The following is a 25,193-nucleotide window of genomic DNA, read 5'->3' as shown; positions in this document are numbered from 1 at the left end:
CTGGGCACCTTATGGCTCAGTAAAATTGACTCATAAAAAATACTCAACACAAAAGCCTTGTGAACAAGATATAGAACTAAGAGCTAGATACAAAACAATCTTAAATTTGAGGTCCATAGATAAGGAGTTTGTTAATGGATCACTGTCAAACAACAGCAGGTCCATGGCAGAAGAGTGATTTACAGTCTATGTTAATGGACTAATTTGTGTTAAAAGAATTATATACCTTACAACACCAAATTCCAAATAAAAGAGGCTCTTTTATTTGATGAGAATATTGTTCCCGTTAAACAGATATGGCCTACAAAAATGGAATTTTTTCTCCTATATTGACATTTGCCTAGGAAGGTCTTCATTATTTCCCTCATCAGAGAAAGCTGATGTGGGATAGGGTCTCTAGGAATTATATTTAAGGCATGGATGTGATTCATACCTTTTACAGTGACAATTCTGATGAAAATATGTAAAGTAATGAAAACAAAGGCACACTTCAATTTGTTTAAGTGTATAAATTATAAAATTATAACATATAAAGTAGTCTATAGAGGGGAGGGGAGGCAAAAGTTATCTCTATCAGTAAACAGAATTAGGAGATTCAATGGCTATAATTAAGTGACACTCAAAAATAAAACCACAATTGGAATTTTCTCTTCATTTAGTATTTACAAAGAATATACATAAATGGCATACCAATATATAATATAGGAAAGAGAGACATAAACACATAGTTAAAAAATGTTTGAACTTATCTTTCTATCCAAATTTAGCAGCTGTCTATACCTTCCTTTTCCTTCAAAACAAAACCAGTTGGAGGAATTTGTTTGGATAAGAAACATATGTTTAAGTCTCTGACATGAAACCTTTCTGCTTTTTAGTTTCATCACAGTGTTTATTCCTTAGTAGTTTTGTCTTTTCCAATTTCTATGCTCCTTTAAGTAAATCATAATATTTTCTTTTTTATCACTTTTATTTTTGCCTTGCTGTTGTACAAAGCTGTCTCTGAAAATTCCTCATGGTGTCTCTTACTCATTTCTCAAAGCTTATTCACAACTATCTTCCATCTAATCTTCATTTCTCTAGCCGTTAACTCCCTTTCATCCCTTCCTACATATTCTCTGAATAAATGAATAAAGTATTGCTTTGGGTTTGAATACTTGGGAGGAATGAAAGCCTCTTTTCTATGAATTCACATTACTATACTGAGAAATATGGAGACTAGGAGTGCTGATTTCAGTTGATGCCAACTGTAATAGACGGCTAATAACTATATCCCTGGCTTTTGAGGTCTCTAGGTTTTTCTCTCTAGACACTTGAAGACTAATTTGGTCTACATTTGTCATGATGAGTTCAGATGCCAGAATCTGGGTAGGAGAACTGTCATGAAACACAGCATCCATAATGTACTGCTTATATAACTCCACCACCTTCTGCTCCAGGTACTCATTCAGCACTGCATTTGAAATAGGCTTCTGCATCTGCAGGCTGCTTTTCTCTTTGATGCTGGTTATTCTCCAGTAAGATGAATACCGCTGGATAGGTTTTTGGGAAAAGTCATTGGGCTGAATAGAAATAGAATCCTCTATGGGCAAAGGAATTTCAGATGACTTCAGCAAAGGACCACATTCAAAACTGCTTTCAGAGGGAAAACCTGTTGTCACTGAGTTAATGGCCATCACCTGGCCTCCTGCAATATGTAAGTCATTATAATTCTTGCAGATACTTTTGCAGGAAGATGGAACCAAGAAGGTCTCTCTGCTGGGGTTTCTGCATATTTCAACTGCCGCCAGATTTGGGCTTTCAAACACAGGATTGTGGGTTGTCTGCAGCACTGTGACTCCCTGACTTCTGTTGTGTTGGTGCTCTCTTGAATGCACTGTCGAAACAAACTTGTCAGAGGATTTGCAGCTCACGTAAACACTTCGTATTTGTGTTTCATCCACAGAGGAATAGGAAAGAGCAGCAATAGAATTCGTGTCCTCTTCCTGTTCCCCAGCTACCTGCTCACCATAAGATGCACAATTCCAGTGGATGTCATTCCAGTAGGCAAGTCCACTGAGATATCCTTCCGAAAGCATTCTGGAAAGAGAATTGGTGAGTAAATAAGTGAGGAAAAAAGAAGCTGGAAAGAAATTGGTGACTGATATATCAAAAAAGTAAAGGACAATAAATGAATTTATTCATTTCCCAAGCCATTAGTAATTCTGTACCTACTATATACTGCTGCTCTGGAATGAACTGGAAATGTAAAGATAAAAGGATACAGTTTCCCCAGGTGGCAGTGGCCTGTAATTCTAGCTACTCAGGAGGCTGAAATCTGAGGATCACAGTTCAAAAGCCAGCCCAGGCTGGCTCTCTCCAATTAAGCACCAGAAAACCAGAAGTGAAACTGTGGATCAAAATGGCAGAGCACTAGCCTTGAGATGAAGAGCTCAGGGACAGTGTGCAGGCCCTGAGTTCAAGCCCCACACAGACAAAATTTTTTTAAAAGTGTTCTATCCTTGGGGCTGGGAATATGGCTTCGTGGCAAGAGTGCTTGCCTCCTACATATGAAGCTCTCAGTTCTATTCCCCAGCACCACATATATGGAAAATGGCCAGAAGGGGCGCTGTGGCTTAGGAGGCAGAGTGCTAGCCTTGAGTGGGAAGAAGCCAGGGAAGGTGCTCAGGCCCTGAGTCCAAGGCCCAGGACTGGCCAAAAAAAAAAAAAAAAAAGTGTTCTATCCTTCATAAACATTCTCATTGTGGAGGAAAATAATCCGAATATAAAGAACACTCCAATATTATATCACTGAGGGTTAGAACTAAGGAAATGGAAAAATCTCCCATGCTCCTGGATTGGGAGGATTAATATTGTCAAAATGGCAATATTGCCAAAGGCTATCTACAAATTCAATGCAATACCCATCAATATCCCAATACTATTTTTTAATGAAATACAGGAAGCAATCCAGAAATTCATATGGAACAATAAAAGACCCCAAATAGCAAAAACAATCCCAAGTAGAAAGAACAGTGCTGGAGGAATTACAATACCAAACTTCAAGCTGTCTTACAAAGCTATAGTAATAAAAAAAAAAAAAAACAGCTTGGTATTGGCACAAGAACAGGCCTGAGGACCAATGGGACAGAACTGAAGACCCAGAAATGAACCCGCAGAACTATGCCTACTTGATCTTTGATAAAGGAGCTAAAAAAATAGGATGGAAGAAAGATAGCCTCTTTACCAAATGGTGCTGACAAAACTGGTTCAACACATGCAACAAATTAAAACTAAATCCTTATATATCACCCTGCACTAAAGTCAATCCCAAATGGATCAAATACTTTGAAATAAAAACAGATATCCTGAAAACACTACAAGGAGTAGGAGAAACACTTGGGCTCCTTGGGACAGGACGAAACTTCCCTAACAAAGGCCTAGAAATGCAACAAATCAAAGAAAGGTTGGACAAATGGGACTGCATCAAACTGCAGAGCTTCTGCAGGGCAAAGGACATAGCTTGCAAGATAAACAGAAAGCCCACAGATTGTGAGAAGATCTTTACCAGCCACAAAACAGACAAAGGCCTCATATCTAAAATATATGCAGAACTAAAAACATTAAATTCCTCCAAAACAAAACCTCAAAGAACCAACAGCCCACTCAACAAGTGGGCTAAAGACTTAAAAAGAGACTTCTCTGATGAGGAAATGAGAATGGCCAAGAGACACATGAAGAAGTGTTCTACATCACTGGCCATAAAAGAAATGCAAATCAAAACAACATTGAGATTCCACCTCACCCCAGTAAGAATGTCCATTATCAGAAAAACTAACAATAACAAATGCTGGAGGGGATGTGGCCAAAAGGGAACCCTACTACATTGTTGGTGGGAATGTAAACTTGTTCAGCCACTCTGGAAAGCAGTATGGAGATTCTTCAGAAGGCTAAACATAGAGCTCCCCTATGACCCAGCAGCCCCACTTTTGGGCATCTACCCAAAAGATTACAAACAAGAACACACTAAAGCCACCAGCACAACAATGTTCATCGCAGCACAATTTGTCATTGCTAAAATATGGAACCACCCAGATGCCCCTCAGTAGACGAATGGATCAGGAAAATGTGGTACATATACAAAATGGAATTTTATACCCCTATCAGAAAGAATAACATTGCTCCATTCGTAAGGAAATGGAAGGACTTGGAAAAAATTATACTAAGTGCAGTGAGCCAGGCCCAAAGAAACATGGACTCTATGGTCTCCCTCATAGGGAATAATTAGTACAAGTTTAAGCTAGTCACAGCAGAAGATCACAAGAGCTCAATAGCTATGCCCTTATGAATACATAAGATGATGCTAAGTGAAATGAACTCCATGTTATAGAAATGAGTGTTATATCAATGTTGTAATTATTTTCAACATGCCATGTGAAACCATAGCTTTTTTTTTTGTTGATGATCCATTTGTATTCCCTGCCTGTGGTTGTCCCCATGCTATCACTGTATCTTATCTGAGTACCCTGGATACTGTATATACTGGTATTAGAACTAGGGAAGGGAAAGAGAATATCAAAATCGAGAGACAAAGGATAAAAAGACAAACACCTCCAAAAGCAATACTTACAAAACCATTTGGTGTAAACCAACTGAACAACTCATGGGGGAGAGGGAAAGGGGGAGGAGAGAGGGGGGAATGAGGGAGGAGGTAACACATTGTACAAGAAATGTACCCACTGCCTTACATATGAAACTGTTACCCCTCTGTACATCACTTTGACAATAAATAATTATTCAAAAAAGAAAAGAAAAGAAAACACCCTGAAATAACCTGGGGGGATGTGTCATAGGAAATGTGGCCTTTCAGTTGAATGGTGAAAAAGAAGCAGGAGTTTAAAGCATTGTCACAGAGTTAGAAAAGAAAATGGTGGCTTGGCCTATTCAGTACATACCAAGAAGCTGAGCAAAAACAGAAGGAATTAGGACAATCATTTGGAAGTGGGTTATGCATGACTTCAAGATTTAGGCAAAGAGATTTGTGTTTTGTCCCTTAGAAATTAAGAGTTTCTGAGAAATGATATTTTGCAGAAACCCATGGCCACCAGATTTGGAAAAATTTATGGGAAATCCATGGCAAATTCTACTGAACACAAGAGCTGTGTTTTACTCATCTTTGTATTTTACTTTGTATTTTATTTGTATTTAGAAAGGACTCAATAGGCATCTGTTAGCTGAAATGAAATAATTGACAAATATACCATAATATGAAATGAATTCATACTTTTTTTTGCCAATCCTGGGGTTGAACTCAGGGCCTGGGCACTGTCCCTGAGCTTCTTTTTCTCAAGGCTAGCACTCTGCCACTTGAGCCACAGCGCCATTTCCAGCTTTTTCTGTTTATGTGGTGCTGAGGCTTCATGTATATGAGGCAAGCACTCTTGCCAGTAGGCCATATTCCCAGCTCATGAGTTCATAATGAACATATGCTGAAAGACCACAAAGCTTTCTCTATCTTTGCAACTTAGGATGGATATTTTTCTGTATCCCTCTGACTTCTCAGAATATATCCTGGAAATGTCTACATTCGTTTATGTTTTACCTTTACCCTACTTACCAAAGATCTTTGCTCACTGTGGGCTTTCCCTACACCTGCCTCCTCTCACCATACTCAGCAGTTGTCACTGAAGCCTGGAGTGTCAAGAATAGGTCAGAAACCAGCAGCTGTATTTTCTAATTAAGGAACATACTAGCATTCTTGGCACTGGAGATGCATGAGGAAAGCGGGTCCTCTTTGGCTTCAAGGACTAGCTTCTAAAACAAACCTGTCCATCTGACCTTGAAATTCAAAAAGCAAATTAGAACAGAAGGATCACTTTTGACTACATATGAATATCTTTTTTTTATTTAGCCTTTCATTTGTATTCAGGTAGTTACTCTTTTCTAAATGGACAAAAATGTGTCCCTTCTTTAAATTGTGCAAGGTTAATATTATAAATTGATGAATTGTTATTTTCTCTTTTGGAATTACATTAAGGTATATTCAACAAATTTATTGATTATTTAAATGTCTCCTTATCTCAGGCTAATAGTCCTCAACAAATATTTCCTTATCTCAGCTAATAGTCCTCAACAAATCTGTGAATAATTTTTGTATGCTAAACACATTATAAAGGTAATAAAAAAACTGGGTGATGCTCATCCCTTTAATCCTAGCTACTGAGGAAGCTGAGATCTGAGGAACGTGGTTCGAAGCCAACCTGGACAGGAAAGTCTGTGGGACTCTTTTCTCCAAATAACCACTTAAAAAACAGAAGTGATAGTGTGGCTCAAAGTGATAGAGCACTAGCCTTAAGCAAAAAAAGCACAGGGACAACACCAAGGCACTGAGTTGAAGTCCCAAGACCAACAAAAAAAGGGAAAAGAAACATCTTGTTGTCCCTTTTTCCTGAAGTTCATTTCAATAAATATTATTTTATATGATCAGAAGCACATAAGCATTGCACCTTTGTGTTCATCTAGGGCATTCCACTTTTGAGACCTTAGAATATCATCATATTGGGGAATTGAGACCAAAATACACTATTGACTTTTGAATTTCTAAATACACTCTAGAAACTTGGCGGAACCCAGCCCAGGCAACACGGTAAGGCTCTGCCTCAAAAAAGAAAAACAACTTTTGAGATAATACAACTCAAGAGATCTTTTAGGGGGTGGGGGGTGGACAAGGCCTTACTGTGTAGCATAGGCTGGCCTTAGAATTCAATGTGTAGCCCAGGCTGGCCTGAAACCCATGGTCCTCCTGCCTTCACCTACTGAGTGCTGGAATTACAGGCATTTACCATCATACCCAGATTAACTTGTGCTTTTAAACTCACAATCCAAGAGTGGGAATGTGGCTTAGTGGTAGCGTGCTTGCCTTGCATGCATGAAGCCCTGGCTTCAATTCCTCAGCACCACATACACAGAAAAGGCCAGATGTGTTGCTGTGTCCCAGTTGGTAAAGTGTTAGCCTTGGGCATAAAAAGCTCAGGAACAGATGCCTTGAGTTCAAGCCTCAGGACTGGTAAAATAAAAGTGGTAAAATAAACTTCATAATCCAGAATCATGAGGTATGTAAAGCATAATATTTATGCATCAACAATATAATCCAGTGTACTGAATCTCCCCCATAGAGGGATACGGTATGGCTCTAGAGAGGCTTGAGGAGCAAAAACTACATAAAAATCTGCATCCTATGCCCTATGAAGAATCTGATGAAGTAGGAAGACAAAATTTAATCATGTCCAGCATGGTGTGGAAACAGAAAGGACAACCCCATGGTCATCTCCATAGAGTGCTAACAAGGAACTAGGTAAATGACAAGAAGTTGCCATGGGTACCAGTGTGACTCTGTGGTGAAAACAAAAGATACATCCCACCTACTCTTATTCCTAACTGACCCTTTGATTCCATATAAGCAACCTGGAACTTAGAGACAAACCCAAGGAGGGATCTGTGAATTGATTGAGAAAATCTTGGTTTAGACATTACTTTTCCACCACTCAGAAGAATATAAACCAAAGAGAAGTCAAATTGAGAAAGAGAAAAGGAAAGATAGCAGAATACGTGCACAAATATATTTCTTCTCTCTCTTTCCAGATTTCACTAAAATGGCAGTTATTTTTAAAGGTATAACACCCAAAAAGGGAAAAACAGAAGATGAAACAAGAGCAATAATATTTTAGAAGCCAGAAAACAGGAAACTATGGTTAATGAGTCAGGAGACTGAGAAAAGAAAATTAAATTATATGATAATAACCAAAAATCATTCTGACTTGAAGTTCTGTAAACATTGATCAATTTGCCTTTTAGGAGTAAGGGCAAAGGAAATAGATTCAATGAAGGTTTGTATAAAAGGCTTTCTGCCTACAGAATGAAAGACAGTCTTCATCAGCTTTTCATCTAATGGGGTTAATACCAAGAATATATGAAGAATTCAAAGTACTAAATACCAAGAGATTCAATAATCCAATCAACAAACTTACAAATTACTTGGGCAGATTTTTCAATAGATTACATACAAATAGCCAATATATGATGATGTTCTTGTATCACCTTCCTATGGTTGTACCTACACTATCTCTGTAATCTTATCTGAGTATATTGGAAACCGTGTTTACTGGTATTGGAAGTAGGAAATTCAAAGGGAATACCAAATTTGAGAGACACAGGGTAAAAAAGGAGAAATAACTACAAAAGCAATACTTGCAAAACTGTTTGGTGTAAGTGAACTGAACACCTGGGGGGGGGAGGGAAAGGGGGGGAGGGAGGGGGGCATGAGGGACAAGGTAACAAACAGTACAAGAAATGTATCCAATGCCTAACGTATGAAACTGTAACCTCTCTATACATCAGTTTGATAATAAAAATTTGAAAAAAAAAACAAATAGCCAATATACACATGATAAATGTTCAACATTTTTAACCATCAGGCAAATGAAAATCAAAACAACATTAAGATTCCACTTCATCTCAATCAGAATGGTTATTATCAAGAAAACAAAAAACAACCCGAACGAAATCCAGGCGCCAGTGTTTCATGCATGTAATCCCAGCTACTCAGGAGGCTGAGATCTGAGGGTCACAGATCAAAGCCAGCCCAGGCAGGGAAGTCCATGAGACTCTTATCTCCAATTAACCACCAGAAAACTGGAAGACGTGCTGTGGCTGAAATGGCAAAGTGCTAGACTTGAGCTGAAGAGCTCAGGGACCTTGCCCAGGCCCAGAGTTCAAGACTCATGACAAAAAACAAAAAACAAAAACAGAATCAGTATTGGGATGCAGAAAAAGGAACAATTATACACTTTTAATTGGAATACAAATTATCCAGACACTATGAGGATCAGTGTTGGGGTTCCCCCAGAAAATTATAAATGGAACTTCCACATAATATATGCATACCACTCAGGGGTAGGTACACCTGAAGAAGTCAAAGTCAGCATACAACAGACACACCTGCACACTTACATTTATAACAGCACTACTCACAATAGCCAATTTATGGAGTCAATTCAACTGATGAATAGATTAAAAAATATAAGATATAAACATATTACTGTGCATTATATATAGTCATAATCCTTAAAGAAGAATATAATTATGTCATTTTCAGGAAAATATATGCAATGAGAGATCATCATGTTAAGTGAAATAAGCCAGGCTCAGAAAGACAAGATGTTTTCTCTCATGTGGAACCTAGGGCTGACAATGGGACATGAAAGTGAAAGGGAGACATTAGGGATGTGAAAGGGGGAAAGGAGAAGAGGTGATAAACAAGGGTGATAGAATGAGTACCATGAAAGCACATTACATGCATGTATGGAAATGCCATAACGAAACAAATTACTCTCAATTCATATAGTCTAAAAATTTTTTTTCTCTGTTGTGGGGCTTGAACTCTGGGCCTGGGCACTGTCCCTGAGCTCTTCAGCTCAAGGCTAGTGCTCTACCACTTTAAGCCACAGCACCACTTCTGGTTTTCTGGTGGTTAATTGGAGATAAAAGTCCCAAGGACTTTCTTACCTGGGCTAGCTTTGAACCATGATCCTCAGATCTCAGCCTCCTGAGTAACTAAGATTATAGGTGTGAGCTACCAGCGCCCAGCTTAAAAAAGTATTTTAAAGCAATCACAGAGCTGTGCCTTTGTTACTCTCTGCAGCCAAGAGACTGTCTCCCATCCTCAGCCTCAAAGTAAAACTTGAGACATAGTCTCTGAAAAATATTGAGCTTTTTAGATTCCCATCATCAAATATGACTAGAAACTTGAAACATCTGAGGAAAGATCTGTTATGATAGAGACAAAAACAATCACTTGAAGCATAAAAACTCTCTACAAGGAAAAAAGACCTACCACTGGTATTCTCAAAGTTAAAAAATATTAATATTACAATCCTGAATTTACAAGTGAATTGCTATTTATAAAGCAGTATTCTGAGGTACTTGGAAATGAAAAATTGCATTTTTTAAAGTCAGTGGAGCCAGGCACCACTGGAAACCACTGTAATCCTAGTTACTTAGGAAACTGAGATCTGAGGATTGCAGTTTAAAGCCAGACCAGGCAGTAAAGTCTGTGACACACTTATCTACAGTTAACCCCCAGAAAACCCAGAAGTAGAGCTATGGCTCAGGTGGAAGAGTGCTAGCCTTGAGAGAAAAAAAAAGCAAAGGCACAACACATAAGCCCTAGGTTAAAGTGCCAGGACTAGCACACACACACAAGCCAATGGCTCAAAAGATAAAGATGAGACTATTTTATTTTATTTTTTCAATGCATTTTTATTATATTTAAGTAGTTGTACAAAGGAGATGTCATTCAATGAAGCCTTTTATGAATAAAATGCATCTTGATCAATGTCACTTCAGTAACTCTAACCAGAGTCATAAAGATTAGAATAATACTGGAAAGTTTTGTTTTCTATTTTCTTTCTATTGCTCTTAAAGATGGAAATGAATCATTCTAAGACCAAATTCTATGTCATATATTTCTTTCCTTGCATGATATGTGGGTCATAAACTGTCAATGAGACTATTTTAATTTTGAAAGTAGAACGGAAACACAAGACACAAAGTAGTAAAGAAAGATTAAATTAGATAATTAACACAAGAGATCCATTATCTGAGTAATAGAAGGTTCAAAGCGAACAAAGAAAATAGGGAAGGAATTTAAATAAACATATTAAAAATGTTTTCCAGGGGCTAGGAATATGGCCTAGTGGTAGAGTGCTTGTCAGCAAGCATGAAGCCCTGGGTTCGATTCCTCAGCACTACATATACAGAAAAAGCCGGAAGTGGTGCTGTGGCTCAAGTGGTAGAGTGCTAGCCTTGAGCAAAAGAAGCCAGGGACAGTGTCCAGGCCCTGAGTTCAAGAGGCAAGACTGGGGGGAAAAGAATGTTTTAAAAAACTAAAGGACGGGGCTGGGGATATGGCCTGGTGGCAAGAGAGCTTGCCTCGTATACATGAGACCCTGGGTTCAATTCCCCAGCACCACATATACAGAAAATGGCCAGAAGTGGCGCTGTGGCTCAAGTGGCAGAGTGCTAGCATTGAGCAAAAAGAAGCTAGTGACAGTGCTCAGGCCCTGAGTCCAAGCCCCAGGACTGGCCAAAAAAAAAAAAAAAAATTTAAAAAAATTAAAATAAAATAAAAAACTAAAGGACATGAGTTCTCAAAATATGGAGTAAAAATAAACCTACACCTCTTCTCATTATTGTGAAATGATAAAACACTTGGAACAAAGAAAAGATTGTATAGATTGAGAGAAAAAAGTCATACATTAAAAAGACTGATAATGTACATACTGGTATTAGAACTAGGGAAGTGAAAGGGAATATCAAAATCGAGAGACAAAGGATAAAAAAGACAAATGACTCCAAAAGCAATACTTGCGAAACCATTTGGTGTAACCCAAATGAATAACTCATGGGGGGAGAGGGAAAAGGGGAAGGGGAGGGGGGAGTGAGGGAGGAGGTAACAAACAGTACAAGAAATGTACCCAAAGCCTAACATATGAAACTGTAACCTCTCTGTACACCACTTTGACAATAAATAAGAAAAAAAAAGACAGAACCAGAATCTTCAGAATTTTCAACACAATCAGAGAAGCAGTAAGACAACAAGATTGGAAAGAAAGCTAGATCTTCTTTCTAGTCACAAATCAATAAATAATATCCAACCATAAGAAAAGTTGCAACACAAGCATGCTATTGAAAGAAATGGGGTAAATACCAATTAGTTAAAAAGACCTAAAAGTTGTTTCTGGAAAGGGGATGTAGAGAGTGCTATTTTTTCATAATAAACCTCTTAGAAATCATGTGACCCAAATTGTCTTCATATATAACTCTAATTCAAATTTGTAATTAAAATGAAAAGCTAGAACTAGAAGTATAGTTCCATGGTACACTTGTCTACCATTTGTAAGGCCCTGAGTACTATCCTCAACACCTCATAAAAATAAAAGGATAGAAAGAAAAATATTCTAGAGTAACTAAGAAGGGCAAAAAAGGTGTGGCATTTCCTGTACAGCTGAGTAGTGGTTAAAGATACTCTTAAGTGGGGCTGGGAATACGGCCTAGTGACGAGAGTGCTTACCTCGTATACATGAGGCCCTAGGTTCAATTCCCCAGCACCACATATACAGAAAATGGCCAGAAGTGGCGCTGTGGCTCAAGTGGCAGAGTGCTAGCCTTGAGCAAAAAGAAGCCAGGGACAGTGCTCAGGCCCTGAGTCCAAGCCCAGGACTGGCAAAAAAAAAAGAAAAGATACTCTTAAGATTGTGAATTGCAGATGTGGCTCAGTGACAGAGCACCTGCCTATCAAGTGCCAAGTTCTGAGTGAAAACCCCAGTACAGCCAACAGCAACAACAATGACAAGTGTATCTGGGACAGGGAATGTGGCTAAGTGGTAGAGTGCTTGCCTAGCATGCATGAAGCCCTGGGTTTGATTCCTCAGTGCCACATACACAGAAAAAGCTAAAAGTAGCAAGCACTGTGGCTCAAGTGGAAGAGTGCAAGCCTCAAGCAAAAGAAGCTCAGGAACAGTGTCCCAGGCTCTGAGTTCAAACCCCCTATACTGGTAAAAATAAAAAATAAAAAAAGAAAAGAAAGCTATTCTAAGATTGAAGGAGAGGGCAGATGTGGAAAGTGAACCTTCCTTTGTGCACTGCAAAACAGAAAGGACTTGAAATTCTGAGGACAGGGTTAGAGCTCGACAGACATAGCAAAGTAGGGCACTGGAGTAGAGAGGTCTCTGTTGTCAATTTATGTAGGTCCGTAACTGCAAGCACACCAGTCTAGGTGGGGAATGCAAGTGCTACTTTTCAGAACCATGCTTATGTCAGAACTTCTCCAGAAATGTCACAAAGGGGAATGTTTGCATAATCTCCCTTTATTTCCCTGGTTCCTATTCAGACATGTAGCAAATATCTCATTATTCAACAACTCTTTCTTCAAATGAATCAATCAGTCTGCTGGACATTATGGCTCATGCCTGTAATCCTAGCCACTCAGGAGGCTGAGATCTGAGAATTGTGGTTCAAAGCCAGCCTGGGCACAAAAGTCTGTGAGACTCGTGGCTGTAATTAATCATCAAAAAGCTGGAAATGGCATTGTGGTTCAAGTGATTGAGCTCTAGCCTTGAGCAAAAAGTAGCTCAGGGACAGTGTCTAAGACCAGAGTTCGAGCCCTAGGACCAGAAAAAGAGAAAAAGCTGAACAAATGACGGGGGAAGAATGCAGGCAAGATTCATTATATCTAACACAGAATTGAGAAATATAAGGCAAGGGGTGGGTCACAGGAGGATAAAATGTTGAAGTGATGGCACAGATAAAGATGTATTGTAATGATGCATTAACTACTTTGTTAAATGGCAGAAAATTCAACATATAACCTAAGAAATAAGAAAAGTGAGGGAAGGGGGGGGTTAGGGGGAGTGGGTGAGAATGCTGAAAGGGTTGGTCAAGATGCATTGTATTCACAAACTGCTTTTATTTTTGAATAAAAGTATTTTTAAAAGCCTTTTCAGAAAGCCGGAAGTGGTGCTGTGGCTCAAGTGGTAGAGTGCTAGCCTTAAGCAAATGAAGCTCAGAGATAGTGGCCAGGCCCTGAGTTCAAGCCCCAGGACTGGCAGAAAAAAAGCCTTTTCAAGAAAAAGATTCTTTTTAAGCTAGAAGTGGAGCTGTAGCTCAAGTGATAGAGCACCAGGCTTAAGTGAAAACAGAAAAGCTAAAGAACAGCACCAAAGCCAGTAGTGGTACAATGAAAATTTTAAATTAATTAATTAATTAAAAATTCAGCCTTTGGGGGCTGGGAATATGGCCTAGTGGCAAGAGTGCTTGCCTAGGATACATGAAGCCCTGGGTTCGATTCCTTAGCACCACATAGACACAAAAAGGCCAGAAGTGGCACTGTGACTCAAGTGGTAGAGTGCTAGCCCTGAGCAAAAAGAAGCCAGGGACAGTGCTCAGGCTCTGAGTTCAAGTCCCAGGACTTCAAGCCCCAGAACCAAAACAAAACAAAACAAAAACCTCAGCCTTGCTGCAGTCTTCTTTTCATGACATGTGTATGATATTTATACCAACTCCAAATAACCTCCATTCCTTCACAATAATGAAAGAAGAAATCCTCTGGTTTTGCTTTCAGTCATGAGCCTTCTTTCTTCCTATTTGTCATCTGCAGGGAAGTTTGTTGATGCCTCCATTCTTATGGAATAGATGCCTAACATTTTTAGGTGTGGAGTCTTAGATTAATGATGTAGTAGATCCAATGTTAGAAAAGCAGAAAGTATGCACCTGTCAAAGGATAGACTTACCCCTACCAAATGGAGAAGATTCCTGTGAGGGTGGAAAGGAAGATATGTATGTTGGTTGGAGCATACAAGGCTGTGGACATTTAATTTGTAAGCAACACAGGTTGAGTATACCTAGTCCAAAAATCCAAAATGCTCCAAACTCAAAAAATGTCCATATACAGAAAAGTCTATACTCAAACTCATATAATGAGCATTCAAAACGCAGGTGCACAAAAATGATTGTATAAAGTAACTTTCCTGGGAGCCTCAGCCCACTTCCGGGGTTGATCCTTAACCCACTTTCAATGTCAAGACTCCTCGGAGCCTCAGCCCAGGACAAGTTCATTTAGAGAATAGTTTCTTCCTTTTCCTTTTCTTTTTTTTTTGTCTGAGATGGGGACTTAAACTCAGTACCTGATGCTTGTTCTCATTGTCTAGTGCTCTACCAAGTGAGCCATGCCTCTAACCCCTTTATTTGATAGTTTCGTGGGACAGCCCACGGGAAAGCCTCAACACGAGTGGACCAGCCCACAGGACATCCCTGACATGCGAGGGGCAACCCACGTGAGAGTCCTGACACACGTGGGCCAGCCCACGAGAGCCCCCCGATACGCATGGGCCAGCCAACAGGAGATCCTCAACACAGCTCAGAGGAAATTCTCTGTCTTGCCACAATGGGCTGTGGAAAGTCCATCCACCCACCCTGTCCTGAATGTGTTCTCTCCCTGGCGTCCATCCTCACAGGTCTGGCCGCTCCTTTGTCTCACCTGTTGGTCCTACTGGATGACTGGGCTGGACTTCCGACCTATATATTTAGTGCAATATCTGCGCAGTAATATAGATTGCTGTAAATGTCTCTGATATCATCTTTAATTTAAAGAGCAGCCTGCCCTTTAGATAATCAACTTCGACTTATTGAAACCAGAGGAATTGTTAATTATCCTGGTGATGCTCTCTTTGAGCGAGAAAGTCACTGATGAAGAACTAGAACAGTATCTGTGAGTTGTGGAACTCGGTTTTGTTTTGTGTGTGTGTGTGTGTGTGTTTCTCTATATCCATTCTATCATTCCAAACTGACTTCTGATGTGAGGTTTTGTTCCTAGTTGGCGTAATTTCCCTTAATTTCTTTTTTTTTTTTTTTTTGGCCAGTCCTGGGCCTTGGAGTCAGGGCCTGAGCACTGTCCCTGGCTTCTTCCAGCTCAAGGCTAGCACTCTGCCACCTGAGCCACAGCGCCCCTTCTGGCCGTTTTCCATATATGTGGTGCTGGGGAATCGAACCGAGAGCTTCATGTGTAGGAGGCAAGCATTCTTGCCACTAGGCCATATTCCCAGCCCCTCCCTTAATTTCTTGATTGGCACTTGTGGGTATTATTCTGTGACTCTGGGTATTCATGTGCACGCACGTGCACACACACACACACACACACACACACACACACACACACACACTCCAGTCCTGGGGCTTGAACTCAGGTTTAGGCACTGTCCCTGAGCTCATTTGCTCAAGGCTAGTGCTCTACCACTTGAAGCCACAGCGCCACTTCTGGTTTTCTGGTAGTTAATTCGAGATAAGAGTCTCCTGCCCTGGTTGGATTTGAACCGTGATTCTCAGATCTCAGCCTCCTGAGTAGCTAGGACTACAGGCCTGAGCCACCAGCACCCAGCTATTCTATGACTTTTGCAGGTGCGAACCACACAAGTGCCTGGCTTTCCCTGGACTTTTAACCTGAGGTGGTAAACATATAATTTACTTCCCCCAAGTCTCTTAGGAGATTTTTTTAAGCAACTCTGTCTAGAAATGACACAAAGTTGCAGAGGCGGCAGTTAGCCATGTTATTCATGTGTAGTAATAAGGCACACTCCACTCGCTCCACTCAGATCACTAAGGCTAAGCCACAGCTTCTCAGGCTCTGGGAATGCTTGGGCAAGTTAGGGCGTGGATAAAATAATAAGTAAATAGGTAGAGAGTAGATAGATAAATAAACAAATAAATAAATAAAGTAACTTTCCACCAGGCACCGGTGGTTCACGCCTGTAATCCTAGCACTCAGGAGACTGAGATCTGAGGATTGAAGTTCATAGCCAGCCGAGCAGGAAAATCCATGAGGCTCTTATCTCCAACTGACCACCAGAAAATTGGAAGTGGTGCTGTGGCTCCAAGTGGTAAAGCACTAGACTTGAGCTGAACAGCTTAGGGACAATGGCCAGGCCCAGAGTTCAAGCCCCACAACCAACAAAAATAAAAAATAAAAATAAATTTTAAAAAATTTAAATAAAAATAATAAAGTAACTTTCTAGGTATGTGTATAAAGTATGTGTGAAACATAAAAGAATGTTGTATATCTACTTGAGTTCCATTCAAAAAAATCTCATTATGTACATGCAAATATCCTAAAAGAACAACAAAAGCCAAAATCGAAAACACTTCAGATCCCAATTCTTTCAGATAAAGGGTTCCCAACTTGTATAAAACTAGTGCAGGCAGATGAAGCTGGTTCCCGGCATGAGTAACAATAAAGTGCAGGGTGAGGTTACAAGTTAAGAGTTGGATGCATCCTCACCCGGGACACAAGCCAAGAGAGAGGTAGCAGAAAAAGAATATGAGTGACCAGGGCTCTCAGATATGGAAATAAGGAAGGTAGGAACCAAAAATAGCAATGAGTCTGGATATGTTGGGAAATTGGACTAGCACTGATGAAAATGGGGACGTCATAAGGAGGAGCTGAGTGGAGGACTGAAGGGTTTAACTTAGTTCCTCTTTGAGCCTGACACTAATGAATTATCTGAGTATAAGTGTCTAATTGTCCATTTAAGATTCAGGCAGCGAGCTTATCAGAAGAGTTAAAGTCAACAGTGAAATCAAATGGCCAAATGTAGGAAATAGGAGTTTATACTATGGCTTGAGGAGCCTTGGTGTGTTTATGATAACTTCAGTGGAGAGCTTCCACAAGGAGAAAAAAGTAGAAGTATCACATGGCTTTATTTGTTTTTTTGTTTTTTGCCAGTCATGGGGTTTGAACTCAGGGCCTGGGCACTGTCGCTGAGCTTCTTTTGCTCAAGGCTAGCACTCTACCACTTGAGCCACAGAGCCACTTCCAGTATTTTCTGTTTATATGATGCTGTGATCCTGGGCTTCAAATACCTTCAAACCTTAATATTGCATAATTTTATGAAGAGGATTTAGTGTACTCAGAACCTGACATTTCTGAAAATTAGCAGTAGAGGGCAGCAGAAAGCATGGTAAGGAGCTTAAAAAAATTGTAAAGCTGTGAGACTAACACTGCGTAAAATTATAAACAAATACTATATTAAATAAATGCTAATACACTTAATTATTATAACCATACTTTAATGCAACAATAGGACAAAAACAATGGTACACATCGTGTTATCCAAAAATTTTAAAATAGAGAAATAAACTTGATGGGTCTCTTTGAGTAATTATTGGGATTTTTCTTTTTTGTTTGGGGGTTTTGTTTTGTTTTAAGATAGGGTCTGGCAATGTATCTCAGGCTGACCTTGAGCTCATGATCCTCTTGTCTCAGCCTTCTAAATGCTGGAATTTTTTTTTTTTTTTTTTTTGGCCAGTCCTGGGCCTTGGACTCAGGGCCTGAGCACTGTCCCTGGCTTCTTCCCGCTCAAGGCTGTAGCACTCTGCCACTTGAGCCACAGCGCCGCTTCTGGCCGTTTTCTGTATATGTGGTGCTGGGGAATCGAACCTAGGGCCTCGTGTATCCGAGGCAGGCACTCTTGCCACTAGGCTATATCCCCAGCCCCCTAAATGCTGGAATTTAAAACATGTGCCATCATTCCTGGCTGGTATTTTTTTCCTAATAATTTTCTATTAGTTGTGAATTTTAAGATGTTATCACTGGATCACTTTAAAGATATTACAAATAGTTCACTTTACATAAATACTAACATATTTTAATGAAATTATTGAAAGGTATTTTAACACTTGAAGTTTTGTCTCTCATCTTTGAGAGAAGCGGTGTGTGTGTGTGTGTGTGTGTGTGTGTGTGTGTGTGTGTGTGTGTGTTCAGAATTCTCTGTGACTATGCCAGGCACCAGAGGCTCACACCTGTAATCCTAGCTATTCAGGAGGCCGAGATCTGAGGATTGAAGTTCAAAGCCAGCCCAGGAAAAAAAACTCCCTGAGAGTCTTATCTCCAATTAACCACTGAAAAACTGGAAGAAGTACCGTGGCTCAAGTGGTAGAGTGCTAGCCTTGAGCACAAAAAGGCTCAGAAACAGTGCCCTGACCCTGAGTTCAAGCACCATGATCGAAAAAAAAAGAATTCTCCGTGACTGGTTACAGGTGAAGAAAAAGACATCTAAGGACATTTGCAAATGAGATGTTCTAGCAAATTTAGCCTACATTAATCATTACCAGATAGGGGAATACCAAAATTAACCTTAAGCACAAATTCACAAGTTGAAAGTATGTGCTAAAGTACAGCACTTTGTTAAATCATTTACTTGGCTTTCAAAAGAAACTGCAAAATGAATTCTTCCTTCTAGATTAGCCCATATATAGGTTCTCAGAAAACTAGTATTTATAACTTCAGTATATAAACATTCTTTGAATTTACACCACATAATACAAGCCTAGAATCAAAAAGGAAGAACATTTAAGAGGAAACATTGAAAAAAACAAAAACCTTAGCAGCTGGGTACTGATGGCTCACACACCTGTAATCCCAGCTACTCAGGAGGCTGAAGTCTGAGGATCATGGTTCAAAGCTAGCCCCAGCAGAAAAGCCCATGAGACGCTTATCTCCAATTAACCACCAGAAAACCAAAAGTGGCACTGTGGCTCAAGTGGTAGAGCATTAGCCTTGAGCTGCTGAAGAGCTCTGGGACAGCGCCCAGGCCCAGAGTTCAAGCCCCATGACTGACAAAAAGACAAAAATAACCTTAGCAATAGTACATATTTGAAGCTCTGTAGGTCATCTGGAGTTTGTTGCAACTCTGCTATTGTAGCATCAAAGAATCCATGGACAACATGTAAACAACTATGGCTGTGTTTCAATAAAACTTTATTTACAAAACAGCCAATTTGGTCCTGGGCTGTGGCTTGCTTAACTTTTACCTCAATGAAAATGTAGATGTGGTAAGTTGAGTAGGACATCATAAGAGCAACTGTGCTTTGGGTTTTCTCCATATATTATCCCTAATTTTACAACACCGTTGCCTATGAAGTAATAACATAATTCAGATTTTCAGGAGGAAAAAAACTGAGCCTCAAATATGACAAATACCTTCCCTCGATAACACAGGCACTAACTACCAGATGCATGGTTGAAGCCCAAGTTTACAAACTTCAGCTTTGTGTTTGGGTCTTAGAACAGCTTGCTCTACTCCTAGCTGAGGATAGTCAACATCCTACAGTCATGATAACAAGCAGTTCTTCCAGGAAAAATGAATCAACTTTGACTAGAAAATAAGAAGGATACCATGAGAATGAGAGAAAAAGTGTTCAAGGTGACAGCCAGCTCCTACCCCACAGGACTCAATTGTGTGTTGATGTTCATATGTCATTATAATGCCACTCTCCTCTCCAGTTAAACACCAGAAAACCCAAAGTGGAGCTCTGGCTCAAAGTGGCGGGAGCACTAGCCTTGAACAAAAGAGCTCATGGAGAGCACCCAGACCCCAAGTTCAAGCCCCACAACCAATACAAAAGAAGAGAAGAAAAGAAAAAGAGTCTCACTAACTTATCTTAGCCTGCTGAGTAGCTAGCATTACAGGCAAGAGGTACCAGTGCCCAGTCCATCCTCCATTTTTTTTTTTTTAAATCTAAGCATATGGACTTTTTTTTGTAACAAGAACCACTGCTAGTCTAGAATTATGTCATTTTTTACCACTACTTTCTACAGTGTAATTTAATATTACAGATGCCCTGTTTACACTTCCCAATCACCTCCAGGACACTCACACCTGCCAGACCCTCGTGATGTATGGTATTGTCTGCCTTCTTACCTCATTTCCACCTATTCCCCAAAAGTCCCAGGTCTCTACCCATGCTGAGCCTCTCCAGTACCTCCAAACCTCACCTTTTTTTTTCCGCCAGCCCAGGGGCTTGGACTCAGGGCCTGAGCACTGTCCCTGGCTTCTTTTTGCTCAAGGCTAGCACTCTGCCACTTGAGCCACAGCACCACTTCCAGCTTTTCTATATTTGTGGTGCTGAGGAATCAAACCCAGGGCTTCATGTACACGAGGCAAGCACTCTTGCCACTAGGCCATATATATTCCCAGCCCTCTAAACCTCACTCTTATCCCAGAGATTTTTTTCATCTTTCTTTCTTTCCTGGGAGCTTGCCAATCTATCCTCCTACCACCCATGACCTTCAAGTCTTATCTCGAACAGTTACATTTCAGTGGCTTAGGCCACCCATTCAGAATCCATATCCCTAAGTTAGAAACAGTCTAGAGTCTTCCTTCCCTTACACTAAGGGATTCACAAGGATTATCTAGAACTCTTATATAACCCAGCTGCTACCATAAACTGTAAAATAGTCATTAGAATCATCTTTGGAATGAGTGGCTGGTGAAAGCAAAAGGAAAGTAAGATGACTAAGGAATGACTTGATTTGAGGTGATAAGGAATCAGGACAGGTCTTGCTTCTTGAAAAAGTATTTGGGGCAAGGATAACTAACACGCCTGAAGAAACTGGATTGGAATAGATGCTAAGGAGCCCTCCAGTGTCTCCAAAAGAGTAGATGCAGTCAGTGGGCTAGCAGTGCCTCATGGAGATAGGCTACAACCTCATGGAACTGAAGACACAAATGTGTTATTGCACATTTAATCTTAGGCCAGGGTAGATGGAGTGCAGTTTGGTTCCTACCTGCTGTCACATCTGCTTTTATAGACCCATCTTCCAGGAGTAAGGAATCTCCTGCTTCAAATACATGACAGTATAGACATGTATGCGTCACATAAATTGCCCATGGCCATCTGCTTCTATGGATAATTTTCTGTGGCCCTAGAATGATGTTATAAATATCCAAATTGCCTTTGGCAGACAAAAGGTTCCTCGCCCCTGTAAGGCAATTAGGAAAACAATACTCTGTAAGCACATCTTATGTAGTCAATCATTTTTCATAGTAAACACTATGTGCTGTCATTGCCCATGCCTCCATGAATATTTCCTCAATCCAATTTGGAACAGAACAATAATTAGATCACAGTTATTATCAAATTGCTTTTCAAATAGCTTGGACTGATTTATTCTTTTGCCAGCAATGTTTAAGATTAATTGTTTTCACTGACATTCTTCAACACATTATTTTTTTTTAATTTTCCAGTTGGACGAGTAAATTTACACTTGCCTTAAATTTGAAAGTGAAGCAAATTCATTAAGATTGAGTATAGGAGTTGGATGCTGTTGGCTCACACCTGAAATCGTAGCTACTCAAGTGGCTGAGATCTGAGGATGGTGGTTTGAAGCCAGCCTGGGCAGGAAAGCTCATGAGACTCTTACCTCCAACAAACTACCAAAAAGCCAGAAATTGAGCTGTGGTCCAATGAGTCTTAAGCAAAAGAAACTTGAGGACATAGCCAAACCCTGAGTTCAAGACCCAAGACTGGCTATTTTTTTTAAATTCCCAGAAACCTCAAAGTCCTCTATTTCATTTCTTTACCTTTTTATTTTCTCTATACCATAAATTCTAGATCCTATAAACCCAATCTACATGTTTTTAACATCTTATTGATTTGGGAGGAATGTCTGATTTGGAAGGACATGATATAAAATTATCATTAAAAATTTTAAATATTGTTTTGCTCATGATCTAAATTTGATAATATAACCAAGTCTGAATTATATGTTTTAATATAGTTTAAGTGGATGATACAAAAATTTTACTCTAATCACAGACTTTTTAGGAGGACTCACCCTCTGTGAAATGGCATGGGCATTTTTTTGTGCCAACCCTAGGGCTTAAACTCAGGGTCTATGTGCTATCATGTTCACGACTAGAATTCTACTACTTCAGCCACAGCTCCACTTCCAGCTTTTTGCTGATTAATTTGGAATAAGAGTCTCATTGTCTTTTCTGCTAGGCTGGCTTTGAACCATAATCCTAAGATTTCAGCCTGTTAAGTAACTAGGATTACAGATGTGAACTACCTATGTCCAACAAGCATGCACGTTTTAAAATCTTTTTTTTTTTTTTTTTTTTTTTTTTTTGGCCAGTCCTGGGCCTTGGACTCAGGGCCTGAGCACTGTCCCTGGCTTCTTCCCGCTCAAGGCTAGCACTCTGCCACTTGAGCCACAGCGCCGCTTCTGGCCATTTTCTGTATATGTGGTGCTGGGGAATCGAACCTAGGGCCTCGTGTATCCGAGGCAGGCACTCTTGCCGCTAGGCTATATCCCCAACCCCACGTTTTAAAATCTTAATGATATCTTTTTACATATCTGTTCTTTAGAACTAGAAACACTGAATCACATGCCTTAGATTATATCCCTTAGTAGTTCATCTCTTACTCATCCCTATTTCAATTCCTTTTACAAAACATACAATTTGGGAATGTCTACTCTTCTATCAAATGTAAATTGACTCTTAAATTAATTTTTGGAAATATAACTTGATGGTTAAGATTATACAACTGTAAATCAAATATCTTCTGTTCTTCACATTAACCTCCCCAAGTAAATAAATAACTTTGTTCAGTTCTGCTTGGAGTCTTAAGTCCAAAGGTAACTGCTATTTTCAAGGGCTTTACATGATGTGTGAAATTCCTTATTTCAAAAGATGTAAAATTTAGTGCTAAACTAGTAGTAAATATATTTTGTTCGTGGTTGAATTCTCCCCATACCTTTTCATGCCATCTCACATATTGAAAAATCAATCCTATGACTACTTTTTCAATTTAATTTTCGTATATTTGCTGCATCGTAGAGGCTAGGAAGATAAGAATACTGATCATAACAGTGTTCTTTGAAGTTAAAATTTCTTTGTACTATTCTTGTTAATTATGTTTACTACTATTAACATTTACTAGATAGTAAATAACCATATGCACTACGAGATTATTGATTGGATCTTGTATTAAGCAATAAAGGAACACATGCAGATAATGAAGTAATTTTTATGAGAGTTATATGTTAGATAACAATGTTAAGTTAATGTTAAATTTCCTTAATGTCATAATAGTATTATAATTATGTGAAACACTGCCTTTTTTCTTAGGAAATATACACCAAAGTATTTAGGAATGATGTGTCCTAAGGTCAACAATATACTCTCAAATGATTCAGGAAAAGAAACTGAAAGAGATGCTGAGAAAGAAAAGTAAATGTGGGGCTGGGAATATGGCCTAGTGGTAAAGTGCTCACCTCGTAAGAAAAGTAAATGTGACAGAATGATATAACTGACTAATCTACTATAATAGGTGTTGGTTGTACAACTCTCTCAATAAAAATTTTAAAGAAAGTTACTGTATTTAGTTAAAGACATGTTTATATTGTATAACATGAGTTAGGAACCTAGAGGAATTTGGGAAGAGAAAGTGGCCTGATTAAGGGAAAAATATGATCAAAGCACATTATCTACATAAATGAAAAGGTAATGAAACTGTGAAATTAATGTATGCTAATACAAAAAAACTTTTCAAAAGAGCTTGTAGAGAGAAAATCATGTATCTCTCTCTCTCTCTCTATATATATATATATATAAAACTAATCATTATACATGTGGTTGGAAATGTTTCAGTGACTTGTTATAAGTATTTGAAATATCACTTTGTAAATAATCTGTGACTGTCAGTATGATATGGATGTTTAACACAGATTTCAAGTGCTCTTCAAACTGACAAAAGCTTCTCATTATCTCAGACTGACCTATACAAAATATTAATAAAAATGTGACTATTCTGAACCGGGTTTATATTCATGCACAGACATATAAGTACAAGAGAAAATTCTGCTTGAGCAGATCAAAAAATAATTTTAAAAAAGTCCACCCTTGCATATGGTGTCTTTAATACCAAAAGATAGGTTTTCCTCAAACTACTTAGATAATTTGAAAAGTATCATCGGCATAGATCATATTCACTTTGAATATATCCTGCCACATAGAACAACAATAGCACAGCCCGCTGAACTGAATAATTGAGAGTAAAATCCAACTGGAATGTATTGTGATTGTGCTTGTCTCTGATTCTCATCACTGTATAAAGTCAAGAGCTGCATTTTCCCCGAAAGTTCTGCTTAGGTTTTTAAGCCTTCATGTAAAAAATGCATATATTAAGCAGAGTAGCAATTAGTAAAAGAGAACTAAACACATTATAAAGTGTTTGATTAGAACCAGGTATGATAATATGTGCACATAATCTCTTAGCACTTGAGAGGCCCTAGTAGAAGGGGTTCCATGGCAAGAACTTGTCTCAAGAATAAAAACACAGAAAAACGAAAACTAAAATAAAAGAAAAAATTAGAAGTGTCCAAGATGTGGACGTTAGTACATAAGAAAAGTGTTATTCTTTATTGTCTAGCCCCACTGAATATTTCCTTAACTCTCACTCAACCTGGATTTAATAAGCAAGAAAGTATTCTAGATGTCACAAAACTGGATCTGAGTTCCGATGCTAACAGTCTAAGAAAGGGTGAGAACCAAAAGGAGAGGAAAGGGTAACACAATTGTAGGACCCACTACCTCCTTTTTCTTACTTACCTTCACTAGCCAATCTGCTACTTCGATCCTGCAGAACCACAAAACTGATCATATAAGTATGAGCAGGCCAGCCAGCACTCTTTCCAAAAATGTTTACAAGCCTTTCTATGATGAGACCAGGAAACTAAGCAGCTCATAGCATTGTCATTCTTTTTATAACTGATTCTGTGGAAAAATAGTTATTTTACTCAAGTATGATGTGTGCTAAAGAAG

At 39.2% G+C, this 25,193-nt stretch overlaps 1 protein-coding gene across 1 annotated transcript; it reads right to left on the bottom strand.

Moving 5' to 3' along the window:
- Positions 1-781: 781 nt before the first annotated feature.
- On the bottom strand, positions 782-25,193 carry Tasl (TLR adaptor interacting with endolysosomal SLC15A4). The gene is made up of 2 exons (XM_048336106.1): positions 24,981-25,193; positions 782-2,076 (listed from the first exon to the last, which is right to left on the bottom strand). Exon 2 carries the CDS (start codon positions 2,073-2,075, stop codon positions 1,179-1,181), a length of 897 nt encoding a protein of 298 aa, XP_048192063.1. The 5' UTR covers position 2,076; positions 24,981-25,193; the 3' UTR covers positions 782-1,178.

The sequence above is a fragment of the Perognathus longimembris genome, chromosome 28, assembly GCF_023159225.1.
Source record: "Perognathus longimembris pacificus isolate PPM17 chromosome 28, ASM2315922v1, whole genome shotgun sequence".
Lineage (NCBI taxonomy): Eukaryota > Metazoa > Chordata > Mammalia > Rodentia > Heteromyidae > Perognathus > Perognathus longimembris.
Note: the sequence above shows the minus strand (reverse complement) of the source record. Positions and strands in the feature narration are given on the sequence as shown.